The sequence below is a fragment of the Cornus florida genome, unplaced genomic scaffold, assembly GCF_030987335.1.
Source record: "Cornus florida cultivar Cherokee Brave unplaced genomic scaffold, ASM3098733v1 CherokeeBrave_3.0.0_Hap2_Chr11, whole genome shotgun sequence".
Classification (NCBI taxonomy): domain Eukaryota; kingdom Viridiplantae; phylum Streptophyta; class Magnoliopsida; order Cornales; family Cornaceae; genus Cornus; species Cornus florida.
The window spans coordinates 5,774,314-5,793,139 of NW_026775581.1; the positions used below are offsets into that span (position 1 = coordinate 5,774,314).

The following is an 18,826-nucleotide window of genomic DNA, read 5'->3' on the forward strand; positions in this document are numbered from 1 at the left end:
GAGTATTGAGATGGCTTCATTTGAGGCGTTCTATGGCAGACCTTATAGGTCACCAATTTGTTGGACCGAGGTAGGCGAGACAGCCGCCTTAGGACCCGACATAGTATTCGAGACTACTGAGAAAATTAAATTGATCAAATAGAGATTGCTCACAACTCAAAGCCGACAGAAGAGCTATGCAGATAGGTAAAGATGACCGTTATCTTTTGAGGTGGGAGACCATGTTTTTCTACGGGTTTCTTCACGGAAAGGGTTGATGAGATTTGGGAAAAGTGGTAAGTTATCGCCATGATTCAGTGGACCGTTTAAGATCTTAGACCGTATAAGAGAGGTTGCCTATAGACTTGCTTTGCCATAACAGATGGACAAGGTTCACAATGTATTTCATGTGTCGATGTTACGGAAGTATGAACTGGATCTATCATACGTTTTGGATTGGGTTGATGTGGAAATTGATGAGGATGTCTGTTATGAAAAAGGGCCAGTTCAGATCCTTGACACATGGTAGAAGGTGTTAAGGGACAAGGCGATACCGTTGGTAAAGGTTTTTTGGAGACACCATGGAATCGAGGAGGCTACTTGGGAACTTAAACGAGAGGTTCGCTCCAAGTACCCGGCGTTGTTTTCTTCCCCAAGTATGGCTTGGTTTCAGGGACAAAATCTTTTTAAGTTGAGGAGATTCTGATGTTTCCATTTTATGTCATTTTCTATTTTTCCGGAATTTTTGTTGTTGCAAGGGCATTTTCATCTTTTTGCCGTTTTTCGTATCGGACACTGTGGAGTGTGCCGGTTGTGTCCGAGAGTTGTTTGGGGCATTTCATTGAGTTCAGGACTCTTTGAAATGCAAGGGTGATCATTCTGGCATTTTTCAGTTTTTCGGGCAGGACGGTTCCGTGTGGGACCCGCTACCGGAATTGTTGAACACGAAAATTTGGGTTGGGTCCATTTGCATTATATTTATTTTATTCAATATTTATATGTGGTTATTGTATAGTTAGTGTATATATATATATATATATATATATATATATAAGTTTAGTGTGTGAATTAATAAGAAAAACAAAAACAAAAAAAAAAGAAAAGAAAAATGAAGTAGGACCAACCCCCACCTTAAAGAGGGTTAGAGACCACCCTTTGCTCTTTTATTTCTCTCTTCTCCCGCAGGTCTCTCTCTCACTCTCTCAAAATTGCATTTTTTCTTTTCTTTTGCTTTAAGAGCTTCAAAGCTTGATTCCTCCTTTAATTCTTGGAATTTTTAAGTGCCCTTTGCGGCAAATTGAAGCTCACGGCGAGATTTACAAGTTGATCGGAGCCAATATCCATTTGGCCACCATATAGGGGATTTCAAAATCCTAGGGTTTGAGGAGAATTTGGGGTTTTTCATCCATTTAAAGGTAAGGGTCTCTAATTCATGTTTTCTTATTCTTTTGTGAGTTAATTTCTAGTTAATTGATGTTAACATGCTTAATTAAAGTTAATCTCTCTTAGAATGATTTTATTGTGGTTATAAAGTTCATAATTTTACATATATGTTGATTTGTATGAAGAACATGCCCAAGTGTTGATTTTCCACGATTATTGCGTTGTGAATTTGCTAGAGATGATATATGTTTACATGTATGATTTCATTGGATTGTATAATGTGAAAATCTCTTATTTCCATAGTATTGAAGGCATGAGACAAACATGCATGTCATTGGGCATGAAAGAAGGGAAATGTTTTGAAAAGAATAAAAAGGGGGTTTTGGGGAAAAAAAAAAAAGTTTCGAGAAAAGGATTTTTGTGAAAACCCGGACACCAAGGGGGTACCGAGGGTCCGTGGTGTTGATGTAGCGTAGAGGGAACTAAGGAGATCGCCCTAGCGTGGTTGAGCTATCTAGGCCCCAAATGACGCTGCAGGGTTACCAAGGGTCAGGGACAATAGTCAATCCTTCTCTCGTGTCGCTAAGGGGGTACCGAGGGACGGGTTACATTAACGGTTTGAAAAGTGAAGAATGGAAGTGATTTTAAGTATGGGGAGCGACATACATGGCATCACATATCATGGCACTACATTGTTTATTATGAAATTGAAATCAATGTTGTATTCCTTTCCGGCATAGCATGACCCCTATCCACTATTTCTATTCATTATTTGGATTCAAGGGGCTACAAGAGGTGTGTCTTAGGCACCACCTATTGAGCAATTTGCTCACCCCATTATATTTAACATTATTCAAGGCACGGTAAAGAAGTAGCGGACGATAATCCACCACCAGCTTAGTACAGCTGACGGACTTGGACTTTTTGTGTTCGATGTGTATATTAACCCATTTTATTGTAAATGATATTGGAGGACATTTAGCATCTTCTACATGTTTGGAAATGGTCTTGAGACCATTCATTGTATTTTGTGGTCTCAAGTTGATTTCAACATCCATGTAAGGCCTTAAGGCCATATTTTTTATGTATAACGCTTTCACTTAACTTTAATGGTGTATCGGACTCATGTATGGCCTTATTTGATTTTAATACTACTTAGTTATGTTAGGTTTGTCATCAAATGGAAAAACTGAGACAGGTTTGCGCTTTGTGTAAGTTCACCAAAGGACCAAAGTGATGCCAAGGAGTATAAGACTTAAATTTTAGGCTGTAGGGGGCGAATTGAGGTTCTGGACATCTTGAACCGGTTCAACCCTATTGAACCGTTCAAAGGGGGCCCTAGGGTTCAAGAATGAGCATTCTACCTATCTTGAACCGGTTCAAGTCCTCCAGTGGATCACTTTGCCTTGACAGCCTACCAGCTTTGATCACCTGACTTCGTACGACCATAACTTCTTCGTTTGGAGCCCAAATAGGGTCATTCTTGAGTCCATTTTCAAGGATTTTGAGTTAGCTTTTCAATGAGGCTAAGATCATCCTTAAATTCCATTCATGTTGAGAGTTATGGGTATTTTAGTGGGACAGTGTCAGAATTTCCCTTGAACCGGTTAAGGGTACTTTTGGGAATTCATAACCAATGACCGTAGAACTTCACCGAGTGTCATAAAATGATTAAGAATGAATATTTTAAACCCCATGTGATTAGTTAAGGATGGATTACCCTCTCATATTGTAAAATGACTAATTTTCCCTTAGTATGTCCACGGGTTTGGTTAAGGACCCGGTTAGCGATTCGGACCCCTAGTTTGGGTCGTTACAAAGGTATTAATCAAGGAAGGTTAGAAAATGCAGAAGATCATCAAGGGGGTGTAATAGCTCCACAAGGTCTAGAAAATGAAAAGGGTCCTTTACAAGGGGATCCTTTATCACCTGGAAATGGTAATTCTTCTAAGAAATAGAAAAAAGGGAATCGAAAGAAGGAAGTGGAGATTGATCCATCTGTGGTGAGAGTCACTAGAGGCATGGTCGCGGGTGGGGTTGCACCTCTTAATCCAATTGTTTAATGATTGGTTTATGAAAGTTAGGGGACTCAATAGGAAGGCTATGCAAAAAGAAGTTAAGGCCTGGTTGAGTAATTCATCTTTATCATTGTGTGGACTTGTGGAAACTAGAGTTCAAGGTTTGAAATTTCAGAAATTAATAGATCATATTAGAAGGAATTGGAGTTGGGTGAATAATTATTCAGCTAATGCTAGAGGTCGTATATGGTGTGGTTGGGATCCAATGAAGATGATTGTTTCAGTCATGAAAGTTATAGCTCAAATGATTCTATTGCAAGTGGAGACTAGAGGGTCTTACAATAGGTTTTTTGTTACTTTTGTTTATGCCAAAAATATAATAACAGAAAGACTATTTTTGTGGAAGGATCTTATGGATAGTGCTCAGCATGTCAATGGTCCATGGATTTTACTTAGGGATTGGAATATAGTAAGGTTAAATTCTGCAAAATTGGGTGGCAAACATCACTCCGCTAGGGTGTTTCAAGACTTTAACAATACTATTGATACATTGTCCTTATCTGATATCCCAGTGATTAATGGGGTTTACACATGGTGCAATAACAGATTTAGTGAACATAGGGGTTGCTAAGAGTAAAATTCGGGACGCACCTCTGGTGTACCAGTTATCCTGCCCACGGTAAACGCTAGATTAGACAGAGGTTTGAAGAATGAGGCTTGGGAGCAGGCATTTCCAGATTCTCAAATTGATCTGACTCCTCCATTGACTTCTAATCATTGGGGGTTGTGGGTTAAATGTCCTTTAAAGATTACAGATGGGTCAAAACCTTTTAGATTTCTATCAGTGTGGAATTTACAACTAGCAGTTAAAGATTTAATTGCTAAGGTGTGGAAAGTGAGGACTACTGGTGATCCAATAAAGAAGTTCTTATATAAGTTAAAACTGGTGAAACAAGCTATAAAGGAGTGGAACAAGGATAAATTTGGGTTAGTGTATGAGCAGGTTATTGGGTGTAGGAATTCTCTTGCTGTGATTCAACAGTCATTGAATAATGACTCTCTAAATGATGATCTGATTGAGCTTGAGAAGGATAGTAGGATGAATTTAGAACTACTATCTCAAATGAGACTGTTTTATTAGCTCAGAAATCAAGAGTTCGATGGACAAAGGATCAAGAGAGATGTTCTAAGTATTTTTTTTCAGAAAATTAAACAGCATAGATCCAATAATAATATCTTGGTGTTACATGATGAGGGTGAGGTGATTACTGATACTAACAGAATCAAAGATAAGTTTGTGGAGTATTATAAGTCTGCTTATGCAAATGTCCATCTTGTGCAATGTAATCCTGATGTTAAGTTTATCAGGAAAACTTTGACTATAGAGGAAGGTGAGGATTTAGAAGCTCCTATATCCAGAGAGGAAGTGAAAAATATTGTTCTTTCAATGGGGCCTGATCGTGCACCTGGACCAGATGGTTTCACTGCAAGATTTTTTCAAAAATTCTAGAATATTGTGGGTGAGCAATTTACTGATGCCATTATATTTTTCTTTAATCACACTGATATGGATAGAGGTATTAATGGTACCTTTATTACATTGATTCAAAAGAAACCAGAGGCTCTAAAGGTTGGAGAATATCATCTAATTTCATTATGTAACACATTCTATAAGGTTATTGCAAAGATTCTTTCCAATAGATTGGCAAGTGTGTTGGGTAGGATTGTTGGTAAAGAACAGACAGCTTTTGTTCAGGGAAGAAGAATTCAGGATAACATCATTATGGCTCATGAACTCTTGAAAGGTTTTGGATCAAAATTTGCTAAACCGAAGTTGGCTTGGAAGATTGATTTGTAGAAGGCATATGATACGGTTTAGTGGTCATTTCTGCTGAAAATTATGGATCTGTTTGGCTTTGGTTCTAAATAGATCAATTGGATTTATAGGTGTATCTCTTCAGTTTGGTTTTTAGTTATTGTTAATGGCTCTCCTTATGGGTTTTTTCAACCAGAGCGAGGACTAAAACATGGTTGTCCTCTATCTTCCTTGCTTTTTACTTTAGTTATTGAGTATTTTTCTGGAACGATTGCAGCAGAGGTACAGTGCGGTAAGATTATTCCAACACAGGCTGCAATACAAGCTGGTATACCTATTACTCATCAGTTTTTTGCTGATGATTTTTTGATGGTGGTGAGAGCTAATATGGCTACTATCCTTACTTTAAAAAAGATTTGATTTTGTTTGAAAATACTACAGGTCTAGCTATAAGTAAGGAGAAATCTGAGGTGTTCCTCATTGATTTTGTTGAAAGAAGGGTTGAAATTGTTAGAAGTCTTGGTTGTAAAGTTGGAAATTTTCCATTTACATACCTTGGGGTGCCAATTTTTGACAAAATGTTGCATACCAGAGACTGCAATGACTTGATTGATAAAGTGATTTCTTTTACAACTAGGTGGAATGGTCTTCACCTTTCTATGGCTAGCAAAGTGGAATTGTCTAGAGCTTGCATCCTTCCCTTAGTTTAATATTGAACTTCTATGTACACTCTTCCTTCTGTGGTTATTAACCTGATAGAGAGAAGAATGAGGAATTATATATGGGGCCATGTGGAAGATAAGAAGAAGATGCATGGTTTAAGATGGAATAAATTGGCTGCTCCTAAGGAGGAAGGAGGTTTTGGGCTGAGACGGCTGGTTGATATTGATAAAGCTTCAAAGTGTAGCATTACATGGGATTTCCTGTTGTCTAAAGACAGAATTTGGGTGGCTTGGTTCCAGAAAAAAATATTTGAAAAATTCTTCTTTTTGGAATGTTATTTAAAGGGATGCTGATTCTTCCATCTGGAATTTTAGTAGTTTGTGATGTGATTAAAGAGAATTGTGGATACAGTATAGGGAATGGTCACAACATTAAAGCTTTTTTAGATCCATGGTGTGATTGTAAATGCTTAGGTTATCTTTTTAGCAACAGATTATTGGGGTATCTTAGCAGAAACAAACAATGTCTGTTGCAGAAATTCATTACTGTGGTCATTGGGATGACGAGTAACTGTTAAACACTAATCAAGAGCTGAGACAGGTTTTTTATAATCACAGAATTATTGGTGGAGAGGATTAACTTCGATGGAAGATTCCATTCAGTTTTAAAGCAGCTTGGGAGGATTGTAGAACTCTAGGACAAGTTGTTGGTTGGGCAGGATTGTGTTAGAGTGGAGGGAGGCCAAGATGGTCTACACACTCAGTACTTGTTCTACAGAAGGCTGTACTCACTCATTGCTATTTGAATTACAAAGGTTTCTCTCTTGCTTCAAAATGCTATATGTGTTACCAAAATGGCAAAACTTTAGATCATTTGTTTTGTAGTTGTAGTTATTCTTGGAAGGTGTGGTCCATTCAAACTAGAATTCTTGGTTGGGATTTACAGAAGATGTTGAAGTGCAGGAGTTGGTTGATGTGTTTACTCAAAGCTTTAAGGGAAAGGAGAATAAACTGAGTCGTATTGTTTTCACAGCCATGCTTTATTTTTTTTGGAAAGAAAGGAATGAGAGGATGCATAATGCTCTATGTAGAGATGCATTGTAATTGGCTAAGTGTATTCTTTGGGAGGTTCTTAATGTAATGGGGGTTAGCCTTTAGGATGTCCTGTAACCTTATTTGTTTGTTTTGTGGTTTCATTGGCCTGTCTTTGACAGGTTTTGTTTGTAAAGTAAGGGTATGCCTTTGCTAATTCTCCATGTACTATATTGTTAATATTTTATAAAATCCTTCATTTACAAAAAAAAAAAAAAAAGATTGCAAAAAAATTGAAATCAAAGGAAGAAATACGCAAATCAAATTTGCATAAAAAAGGAAAACATATAGCACATATGATGTAGAAAGGGGAAGGAATAAAGAAGAAAAAAAAAAAAGAAAAAAAAGAAAGAAAGAAGAAAGATTTAAGGTGTGAAATCAATAGAAAAATCATGAAGTTTTCAGAATTAAAAATGAACAAATCAGCAAAGAACACTTCCCCAGAAACTATGAAACAAATTGACGATTTGCAATCTTGGTGATATGTGGCATCGACAATCATGGGCGCGATCTGGATTTTGCCGAATTGTGTAAGCTTCACCAGTGGGTTTGTGCAGCCATGAATTATTGTCACATACAGAGATATATATTGATTATAGTAAAATGACTCAATTAGCCCTTAAATTAAAAGTCATATGAGTATTTTTAAGGGTATATTTGTCCCAAACAAATACAATTTAATACAAATTAGACAAAAGGGTCATTTTACATGGCTTATATTTATAGTTACTAATTTATTCAACTAAAGTGAGGGTATTGTCGTCATTTTATACCACATAGGAACCTATTTGCACCAAATTGATAGTATAGGATTTTTTTTTTTACCACATAGAGATCGTTTTGCACTATATCGATAGTAGATGGGATTTTTTTGCACCTAACCCTAACAATAACACCCATTTTAGTAGTCGATGAGAAGTAATGATTATAGTACTTCCATTGATAAATGAAAAACGTTATTGAAAAGAAAAAAAGATAGAAAAAGAAAACACATACTGAGTCAAAGATCCAGCCCAACAATGGAAAGGTCATAAATATTATTGAAATTATTATTATTATTTTTTCATGACAAAAATGGATTAGGGGATTATCAAATCATCTTTTTAATTCATTAACTTCATAAAAATCGTCATCATCGCGTCATCGTGGATAGCCTAGTCACAATTATGATGTGAGCTTGTCATGTAACTGGTGTTCCTAAACTTTTGATTAATTCTGGAGAGCGGATTTTATTAATTGCATTTTATACAAGCAAGGTGAAAGCAGCATCATGTCATAAATTACATATATCTATGATGTATCTATTTTGAAGAGTGTCAGTATTTAATTAATGAATGATATTATGTCATCAATTGTTCGGCTCCTGAAAACTGGGGTTCCACTTTCTAAGTGAATGGAATGTAAGGGTGAATGTCGGGCGTGCCAGAAACTGCTGTCGTTCCAAAGTAGATATCCGAACAACTATCCAGTAGGAGATTGTAGGGATCAAGCGATTGTATGAAGGACTGGAATTACCACCTTCGGAGGTTCCTTTTGCCTTGAAAAAGGACTTTTGGACTGCACTATGGCTAGTGGAAAGGAAAGCGGTATTGAAAGTGCAGGACTTCAAAGTAAAGTATTGGAAAGTAGGAATAATAAGTGCGGGACTTGAATTAAACATATTGAAAGTGCATTACATGAATATAAAGATATATGAATGTAAAGATAATGAAGTATTGTTTGGCTGTGTGATTTGAATAGGGTTTACAAGCGAAGCCTAAGTGATCTATTTATAGAGTTTTCCATGCATGCATAGCAGCCTTGGCAACTTCCACTTGTATTGATTTCGGGTTGCCAAAAGTCCCACGATTCTTTTGGCAGTTATAACTTCTTCCTTCCATCTTCTTCTAACCACTTTGTCTTCCACAATTTCTTGTTCCCTCTTTTCTACCGTAAATACCTTCCCCTTCAAACACGATTTAATTAGCTTTGTCATCCATAATTTACAATAACTTCTCTTCAATTAGTGGTAGCAGTTGCACGAAATACCACCACTTCCAATTGACATATCCTTATTTGGCCAAGTGTCCCATGAGTCTTATAATCCCCTCCTTCTTTAAACTCCCTCTCTTTCCCTAATTCCATATATACATGAGTGTATATAGGAATTATTACAAACCCACGTTCCCTCTTTTAACCGAACTTCCCTTCTTGAATCTTCCATAACATCGTGGCCTCTTGAATTTCAACGTCTGCTTCATTATGGACTATATCTGACATTAATATATATGTATAAATATATATATTTATGGATACAAATCATCCTACACCCTTTTCTTCTGTAGACCACACCTCATTGATTTTAGCTGAACTTTCCATATTAATCTTCATGGCGTCGTGGTTACTTTTCATTCTTCCACTGACTCTACATCATGGGTTGCGGTTATAACACACCTCCCTGATTTTAGCTTTTATCATGGGTTGTTCCTTCCATGAATAGATATATCATCTTCTATATTGGACAATCACGTCTCCTTAATTTTAGCAGCTTCCCTTCAGCTTTGCCTCATTTAGAACCCATGGCACCATGTATTCCTTCCTCACAGCAGTTACTTCATCGTGGGCTAAATCTGATATATATATATATATATAGAAATTAAACTCCCACGTCTTGTTAAATTTTAGCAAGAGAAGTTGACTTGGCTAAACCATTGTTGAAGCCTCCTAAAAATAAGGAGAAAACCAAACCCACGTTCTCCTTCTTCTTGTTTAATCAACTTTGGTTTTGCCATAATAGTAAGTCCCTAGTTTAAAAATCACAATAATGACTTTAAAAGGAACTAATATATCATGATCAGGACTATGGTAAGTTCAATGGAACTCGCCACATATGGTAAGATTTATTCACCCAGGAAAAGGTGGGCCCTTGTTTTAAAGATGGCAAGTCCTAATTGGACTTGCCTCTTTCCTTTTAATAGAAACAGAATCCATACAGCAAGTTCCACTGGAACTTGCCACATACTTCCTTCTTATTGGTGAATAACACAAAACTTCAACAACTCCATATTATGCTTCCTCTTTTAGATTTTTAAAAGAATTGATCTAATGTAGCAAGCTCATTGGAACTCACTATATATCACCTTTCCATTGGGCTAAAATAATGGAGTAAACATATGCCCCCCAAATTCCATGCCATGTGGAACAACTTAATGATAAGGCATGGGATTTGAATTCCGCCATCATGACCCACTTAAAATTCCAACTTCCTCTTTTCATGCGGCTAACATCTTTGTTTCCTTCAATAACTATTTATTCCACCGCTTATTTGAAAAGTACCACATATTCCGAGAAGATCCTATCCATTTATGGCAAAAACTTCATTCCTTTTTAAATTTTGAACTCTCCAAACAAATCCCCTTAAAAATCGTCATTGGATTTAGACAACCCAAGTAATCATTAGTTGAAGAGTTTCTACACAACACGCTGCTAGTTCCTCGATTTCCTCCATATTAACCCTCATCTGTCGCCAACTTCCAAAAGAACATTCCATGTCCCAATATAAGTCCTATCCATTTATGGCTAAAACCATCAAGCTAGCTTCCTAATCTTTATTACCTTCTTTTGAATTTTGAAAATCCCAACTACCAACCCTCAGAAAATGTAGCTTTCTCATTACTTCTATATATATGCATGTATATCTCTCATCCTCATCACAAAAGCTCTCTCTTTTCCCTCTTTCTTCTCCTCCAACCAAACCCTAAAAAATAGCAAAACTCTAACCTTGTAGAAGTAACGAACCATGGCTCCTGTCAAAGCTAAGAAACCTCCCAAACAGACCACTAGTTCCTCTCTTCCAACCCCTTCAATTCGACCTAAAATCAAAACTCGAAGCCCTAGCCATCAAGTCCAATTATTTCTGCAATCCCTGAATCTTGCTAGGCTACATCTCAACCCTCTGGTTCCCTTGAAGATTCTTCAATCGGGCTTGGACCGGCCTTTACAGGTGTGGCCCCTTCCGAGTTGGCAGAGTTCTACCCTTTCGATACGTCTCCTCTCCCCTTTGATTTGGAGTTCCCTCTTATTTTAAAGAAAGTAAAGCCCTCCTTCAGTATAAGGAATTGGCCACCATATCGTTCCTCTTGGACTTTCTGGGTGAATCGTCTTTCCAAAGATGAAAAGATTTCCTCACAGTGGAAAAAAACAAGAAATCTTGGATATTATCCATATTAGCAAGGCCTCCATTACACTTGACCCAAACCTTCTCTTCCCAGCCCTTTTTTCTAGTCTTCAACCATAAATGCCCTTCATTTGAGATGCGGAATGATGCCCCCAACCTTAAGGGATATTTGCTGTATTACTGGCCTCAAACCTCATGGAGATGATGTTAATGCCACTCTCTATGTTGACCAATTGCCTTTTCCCATCAAAAACACTGGCAATAAGAAATTTGTCTCATCCCACCTTTCTTTCATCAAACACTATAAAAGAAACGGGCAGTCGAAGAGGACGAGCACATAGCTTTCCTAATTTGTTGGCTTTCTGGCTACTTGCTATGCGCTCCATCCGGGCAAGTTACCAAGGACTTTGTTTAAGTTGCCATATCTTTGGCCAGGAATGGAGATTTAGCATTGGCTCCCCTCGTACTTTCTCATCTATACAGAGGTCTGAATGACCTCCTTACCTCCAAATTTTTAAGATTTCAAGGCCCTTTCTGGTTGTTCCAAATGTGGCTTAAGGTGTATTTCCAAGACAGAACTTCCCCTCTTACCATGCAAACTGGAAAAAACCTTCTATGTTATCCCTTAGCTACAGCAGCCCCTTCCTCTTTCAGCTTTGCTGAAAACTTTGAGTATTTTTACAACCAATGTGAAATGGGAGATGACAAATTCTTTGACCCGTTTACTTTCCTTGGTCGCATGCCATCATGGCTAGTCCCTTCTCCAGGGGTTTCCACCAAAAAACATTCTGGAGAATGGAAAAATATCTGGGCGAGCTTTCTACTTGCTCAAGATCTTCATTACAACACTGCCAATCCTACTCTAAGGAACAGCTTTTGTGGCCTGGAATTCTACAATCCAGCTCAACTAGCTAGGCAAATAGGATTCACCCAACTCATTCCCTTACCGCCATACAAATCTCAGAACAGATACTTCAATCAAAGAGTGAGGATCATAGATGTTACCAAATTTGCTGCAATTGATAAAGCTTATGAAGTGGAAAGGTTGACTTTCAACTTTCAAGGCCATACTAGTAAGCCTCAGTCTCCTAATGAGTTTACCGTATGGTGGACGGCCTACATTTCTTCCACTCGGACGAAAAATCATAAGGTCGTTTGTGACACTATTTTAGCCTCCTTTGAACCCTTATCTCCAGGTAACATGTACTCTTAGTGAACTTTGCCTTCCATCTTTTTCTGTTCCCTTTCCATATACTAAGGATTTAACTTAAAATTCCTCAGATGGAGAAGAAGAAATTCAAGAGGAAAGTGATGAAGAAGAAAGTGAAGAAAAAAACACTGTTTTGCCCACCAAAGTTGAAAGTGTGGCTGAGAGTGGTAATGTGAGTCACGAACTTATCTCTTCTAGTGACGAAGAAGAAGAAGTGGAAGTTGAGGAAGAAGAGGAAGAAGAAAATGCCTTGTATAAGGCAAAAGGAAAAGAAAAAATATCTCAGGTATTTCCAACAAAGCCAGACTTAACTTTTCCAACTTTTGGATTTTCCTAATATCTCCTTTTGTAGGGACTGGCCATTGTAAAGAAAGAGTTTCAACCCTAGTTTTCTTCCTCTGATGAAGATTCTTCCAATGATGATGGTATTTCCAAAGGGCAAACTCATACTCAGCATTCTGTCAAAACAATCACCAAGCATAGTCCCACTGGAAAAGTTGCTAGAAAAGCAAAAAGGAAAATTGACTTGGAAAAGGCCGAAGAGTTCAAACAGCCAAAAGACTCTCCAAAAATAAAAAAAGTTAAAACCAACCAAAGAAATTTTTTTGTAAGTCTCATTTGTTATCTCCTTTACCTTTTTAATCTCTTGAAATATTCATAATCCCCCTTACACTTGATCAATATGGCTCTACTAATATTCAACCAGATGCACAAGTTGCCCAAGGAGAGGATTTAGACCTTCAAGCCTCTATTATGGAAAGTCTACTGTCCAAAGTGGGAAAAGTCTGTCTATTCCAATTCCAACTATTGGAACCTCTATTCCTGCTGGTACAAGTGGAACTTCTACAGGCCCTCCTCCTCCCATCCTAAAGGCAAGTCTTCATGCGTTTAAGCTTCGCCTCCTTTCTTACTTTCTGTCTAATAAACAAAGCTTTTCTTTCCTTCAGGCCACCCCATCTTTGTCCACATCAACATCTTTCACAATGCATAGAGGAGCTCTCCCAGTGGCCGATCTATACAAAGTGATCAAGGCCACTCAGTCTTCAAGCACTTCAACCTCAAGTGCTAACATGCTCATGCTTCCAGATCCCTCAGAAGATATTATCACAGCAGTTAAAGGAAAATTGTTATCTTATCTTGCTTATGATGTGGAAAAAGTTGTCACTTTCCATTATGACCTGGCCAGAACTATTGTCACCCTGAAGAAATAACCTAGATTTCTTGATTACATTCAAGCTGCCTTAACCAAATTACAACATCAACTTCAGTTCATTGTTTCCTATGTGAATTCCAGTTCTTCCTCCCTTTCAGAATATGAAAGAAAGGCTAAACTTAGGGACAAAGCCTTTGAAAGTTTTTATCTTACTTTAGCACCCTACCCAGAGATCAAGGCATGAGCTAAGGAACTTGCAGCCAAGAAATACACATAGACTGAGGAGCTAAACAAAATTTAAAAAGAACTGGAACAAGTGGAACGTGATACGTTTGAACTGAACCAAACTGCTAGTGCCATTCTTACTGAATCTGAGCCTCACAGGAAAGAATGGGTAAGTCTGGTGAATGAATTTCCCCAACTTGAAGAAACAAAAACTAGGGCACTAGCTACCCTTGAAGAAGCAAGGAAACTTTGGATGGATCTTGGAGGTGTTCTTGCTTCCATTTAATATGGTTCTCTTATGATACTCTATGGTTGTTAGTAAGAAAATAAATAGATTACTTTGAAATCTTTGCCATGGCCAGCTTTTGAGGATTAGCGGCCATTTTTGAAATATATCATGAAATCAAAGTATCTAATGGAAATAATGTTCATCTTCTCAATTCTTTTGTATGTGCCTTTTGCATGGGAAATTTTAAGTCCTTGAAAACTGGAAAATCCCATCATATTCATTAACAACAAGGCATAACCATAACATGGCTTTCCATAACAAAGGAATTTAAGAGAACAAAATAAATTGCTAGCATAGAAAGAACATGTATGTACAAGCAAGATAAGTAGTTCCTAATATGAATAAAACCTGGACTATGTAATGTAGCCTCTTTCTCACTGAAGCATTCCATACTTAGAAAAATCATCTGATCTTGGAAAGATAGTTGAGTCTCATTATGTCTGTAGCCAATATACCTTTTCAAGCATTTAGCTTTTCTTCTTTTAAATGACTCCTTCATACTTAACTATCAAAAATGGCCAAAATATGACCATTATCCTTCCTTTCTAACTTTCCAGTTTACTTGGAAAGGAAGCTACCAGTCAAGTTACGTGGCTAGTGGAATGATTATAGATTTTTAGCTTTCATAAATGAAAGGATGATACTCTTTCAAGTATACACCATTCACAGGATGCTTGTGAGATTCTCCATCTATGTTCATTAATCTATAAGGCCCTTTTTCCAAGGACTCATTCCACCAAGTAAGGACCCTTCCAATTAGGGGTCCACTTTCTATATTCCTTGTCTTTGACTCCTGGTGGAAATCTGACTTGCCATACTAGGTCTCCTTCAACAAATGTCTTTGCATTAACCTTCTTGTTATATGCCCGTATGACTTTCTTCTTTTGAGCAATAATATGGTCCAAGGCATTAAGACGGACTTCATCAAGGTCTTCCAATTCCACCAACATGGCATGGTTGTAATCTGTTGGAGTAAGCTTGTTTTGGAAAGCCACTCTTACAAACCTTATGGTCATTTCCATTGGAAGAATGGCATCATGTCCATATGTAACCATATATGGTGTGACGCTAGTACTTGATCTTTTTGAATTTTTGTAAGCCCAAACAGCCTCAAAAAGTAGGTGATGCCACTCCCTTGGATGAATCTCAATCATTTTTTCAAGGATATTGAGAATTACTTTGTTGGAAGCCTCAGCCTGTCCATTTGATTAGGCAAAATATGGAGTGGAACTGATCACTTGGACGCCACACTCAGCACAATAATCAAGAACTTTGTTTCCAACAAAGGAAAGTCCTCTGTCAATGGTGATAGTCTCTGGAATTCCAAACCTATGAATAATGTGCTTCTTGATAAAATCAATCACTGTTGGCTACTTACAGGTCTTTAATGGAATAGCCTCCACCCATTTTGTAAAGTAATATGTTGCTACCACAATATGAGCATGGCTATCTACAGATGGTGGTGTTAACTTTCCAATAAAGTCCAAAGCCCACCCTCTGAATGGCCATATTTTTACTGCCGGCTACATATTGATAGCTGGAACTCTTTGGACCGGTCCATGTTCCTGACATGCAATACAAGTCTTTGCAAACTTTATGCAATCCTTCAGTATACCCTTCCAATAATAATTGTACCTTCTCAAAAGCCACCCTATTTTGATTCTAGCTTGATGTGCTCCGCATATTCCAAGGTGTGATTCTGCCATCACTCTCATGGACTCACTCCTGCCAAGATATCTTAGCAAAAGCCCATCTTCTTTACTTTTCTTGTAAAGATCTCCATCAATCAAAATATAATAAGGTGCCAAAAGCTGAATTCTTTTGTTCACATTGGTACTAGGCTCCTGCAAGAAATGGATAATTGGTGTTCTCCAATCTTCCAAGTCTAAGCCATCTATATCAACATTGAAAATCTCCCATGTTTTCTTAGCAGGTTTGATCCTTTCTGGCTCATCAGTTTGGAAATGACCTGCCATCTCATATCGTGACTCTATAAAAGGGAGAGTCTTTCTTTTGATTGTGATTAAAGTTTCTTCTACACCCGGTGGGACTTTCACTCAGGAGGCTAGTTGTGCTAAATCATCAGCCTCCATATTCAAATGTCTTGGCCAATATTTGAGTTGGAAATCATCAAACTGGCAAAGTAATTCCAAGGCCAAAGAATGGAAAGGCCTCAAATGCTAGTTAAGACATCTATATTCTTCAGAAAGTTGGCTAAGTATCAAATTTGAAGCTCCAATAATCTGGACCTTCTCCACCTTTAGCTCTAGCAGGATTTCCAGCCCAATAATTAGTGCCTTATACTCAGTTTGGTTATTTGTACACTTGAAATCTAAGAAGAAAGAAAATGTGATTTTTCTTCCCTTTGGTGAAATGATGACTATTCCAGCTCCTCCTCCATCATGAGTGCTTGATCCATCAAACATGAGAAGCCAAGGTGTATAGTCAAGGTAAAGATTATCCACCTCGTCACATATTTCTGAATCAATCTTGGTGGAAGGATAGTCTGCTAGAAATTCTGCCACTGCCCTTCCTTTGACTGCCTTTTGTGGAATATACTTGAAAGAAAACTCCATTAAGGCCAATGACCACTTTCCAATACATCCAGTGATCAAAGGCCTCGAAAGCATATACTTAATCAAATCTATTTGAGAAATAATATACATGGCCACTGGCAACATATAGGTTCTCAACTTCATAGACGCATAATATAAGGAAAGACACAACTTTTCAATGGAAGTGTACCTACATTCCACTGGAGTGAGCACCCTACTTAGATAATAGATAGCTTGCTCCTTTCCCCATTCATTGTTTTGAGCTAGAAGAGTTCCAATGGATTCATCAATGATTGATAAATATAATCTTAAAGGCCGCTTCTTGATTTGAGGCATCATCACTGGAGGGTTGGCCAGGTAGCTTTTCAAAACTTCAAAGGTTAGCTAGTGCTATTCTGTCTACTTGAATTCTTCAGCCCCTTTCAATTTCAACAATGGGGAGAAAACATGAGTTTTTCCAGCATGGTTGGCAATGAACCTCCTCAAATATCCAACCTAGCCAAGAAACCTTTGTAGTTCTTTCTTAGTGGCTGGTAGCTTTGCTTCAATAATTTCCTTTGCTTTATTTTGATCTATCTCAATACCTTTTTGGTGGACTAGAAAACCCAGGAAGTTTCCAGCTAAAACCCCAAAGGAACACTTCAAAGGATTCATCTTCAACTTGTACTGTCTCATTCTTTCAAAAGCCATCTTTAAATTATAGAGATGTTGAGCCTTGGCCGAGGATTTGATGACTACATCATCAATGTAAACTTCCAAGAAATGGCCAATCAGACCTTTTGATATGTTGCTCTGGCATTCTTCAACCCAAATGGCATGACAACCCATTCAAAAGTTCCAATGGAACCTGAACATCTGAAAGCTATCTTAGTAATATCTTCCTCTGCAATGTAAATCTGGTTGTACCCAGAATGTTCATCTATGAATGAAAGAATTTCATTTTTGGCAACAAAATCTACTAACTGGTTAGCAACAAGCATGGGATATTCATCTTTCGGAGTTACAAGATTTATATTCCGGAAATCCACATACCCTTAACTTGTCATTCTTCTTAATAATTAGAACAATGTTGGAAATCCAATCGACATACCAGGCGGTTCTTATAAAACCAGCCTTGTGTAGCCTTTCTATCTCTTCTTTGACCTTTAGAACAACTTCTTAGGACATCCTTCTTGGAAGCTGCTTGAAAGGCTTGAAACCTTCCTTGATTGGCAGCTTATGCTCTAACAGCTCTCTAGAAAGTCTTGGCATATCCTCATATGTCCATGAAAAGCAATCTTTGTATCCTTCAAGTAAGGAAATCAATTCTTCTCTAAAGGTTGGTTCCAAAAGCTTACTGATGTAAGTAGGCCGAGGGTCTTGCTCCGTTCCAAGATTAACTTCCAAAAGTGGATCTTGTACTTCAACCTTGAGGTCGTATAACTTCATTGGTGCTGCCTTCAAGTCTATCAGCTGGATAACATCCAACTTGTCTTCAGTACCTTCCATAATCTCCAAAACATTGGTTGAAAATGAAGTACCAACAGCAGCAGCCCTTTCCAGCCGTAGTTCAGCTAAATATGCTTTTAACCTAGCAAGGCAGCAATTAACTGCCTGGCCAAGTATTCTATTTTCTTTACGTTTCTCTTCCATAAAAACTTTTGTTTGAAATGTAGTGCTGAACACCGACCTTTAGTAGAATTGTTGGCCTTGGTGTTTCTTGGAAAAGCTCCCTTACATCATCTTCCGTGAGAGTTCTTCTCGTAGTGGCCTTCCTTGGACGGCCCTTGCTATCCTTTCTAATAAATCTGATTGGAACGAATTCTTCACTATACAACTCGGCATCTGCATAGTAAACCCTTGCCACAAATGGCCGGCTATCAGCCTCCACTACTTTTACCTCATCTCCATCCTAAAATATTAGCATTTGATGGAGTGAAGATGGAATGCAAAATTTTAGCTGAATCCATTCGCGGCCCAAAAGCAAGTTATAGGCCGATGTAGATTCAATAACAAAAAAGGCTGTGAAGGAAGTTCTATCTCCCACCGTTAATTCCAACGGTAGAATGCCTTGTGTCTTCACTATTCCTCCCGTGAATCTACAAATGGATACATCAGTTAGAATGATATCTTCAGGCAACTTTCCAAGCATGCACATAACATTGACTGGAACAACATTCAATACTGAACCATTATCCACTAGAACTCTTGCCAAGGGCCTCTCTTCCACTAGTACCTTGATATATAAAGGTTTGAGCTGCTGAGTCATGCCATATAGTGGCTTTTCTAACACAATTTTCTTTGGTTTC

The 18,826-nt window shown here is 37.9% G+C and overlaps 2 protein-coding genes across 2 annotated transcripts; one reads left to right on the plus strand and one right to left on the minus strand.

The window, feature by feature from the left end:
* Positions 1–4,947: 4,947 nt before the first annotated feature.
* On the plus strand, positions 4,948–11,159 carry LOC132280802 (uncharacterized). The gene is made up of 4 exons (XM_059782558.1): positions 4,948–5,213; positions 5,328–5,524; positions 5,638–5,813; positions 10,869–11,159. The coding sequence occupies exons 1-4, from the start codon at positions 4,948–4,950 to the stop codon at positions 11,157–11,159; spliced, it is 930 nt and encodes a 309-aa protein (XP_059638541.1).
* A 5,004-nt stretch (positions 11,160–16,163) lies between these two features.
* Positions 16,164–16,874, minus strand: LOC132280803 (uncharacterized). Its single transcript, XM_059782559.1, has one exon. It carries the CDS (start codon positions 16,872–16,874, stop codon positions 16,164–16,166), a length of 711 nt encoding a protein of 236 aa, XP_059638542.1.
* Positions 16,875–18,826: the final 1,952 nt, after the last annotated feature.

Excerpts from the sequence above, each read along its gene's own strand:
- LOC132280802 (XM_059782558.1), top strand. The coding sequence starts at position 4,948 with ATGGATAGAGGTATTAATGGTACCTTTATTACATTGATTCAAAAGAAA. Across the intron at positions 5,214-5,327 it reads TCAAAATTTGCTAAACCGAA|GTGTATCTCTTCAGTTTGGT; the intron begins GTTGGCTTGGAA and ends TTGGATTTATAG. Across the intron at positions 5,525-5,637 it reads ACAGGCTGCAATACAAGCTG|GTCTAGCTATAAGTAAGGAG; the intron begins GTATACCTATTA and ends AAAATACTACAG.
- LOC132280803 (XM_059782559.1), bottom strand. The coding sequence starts at position 16,874 with ATGCCTCAAATCAAGAAGCGGCCTTTAAGATTATATTTATCAATCATT.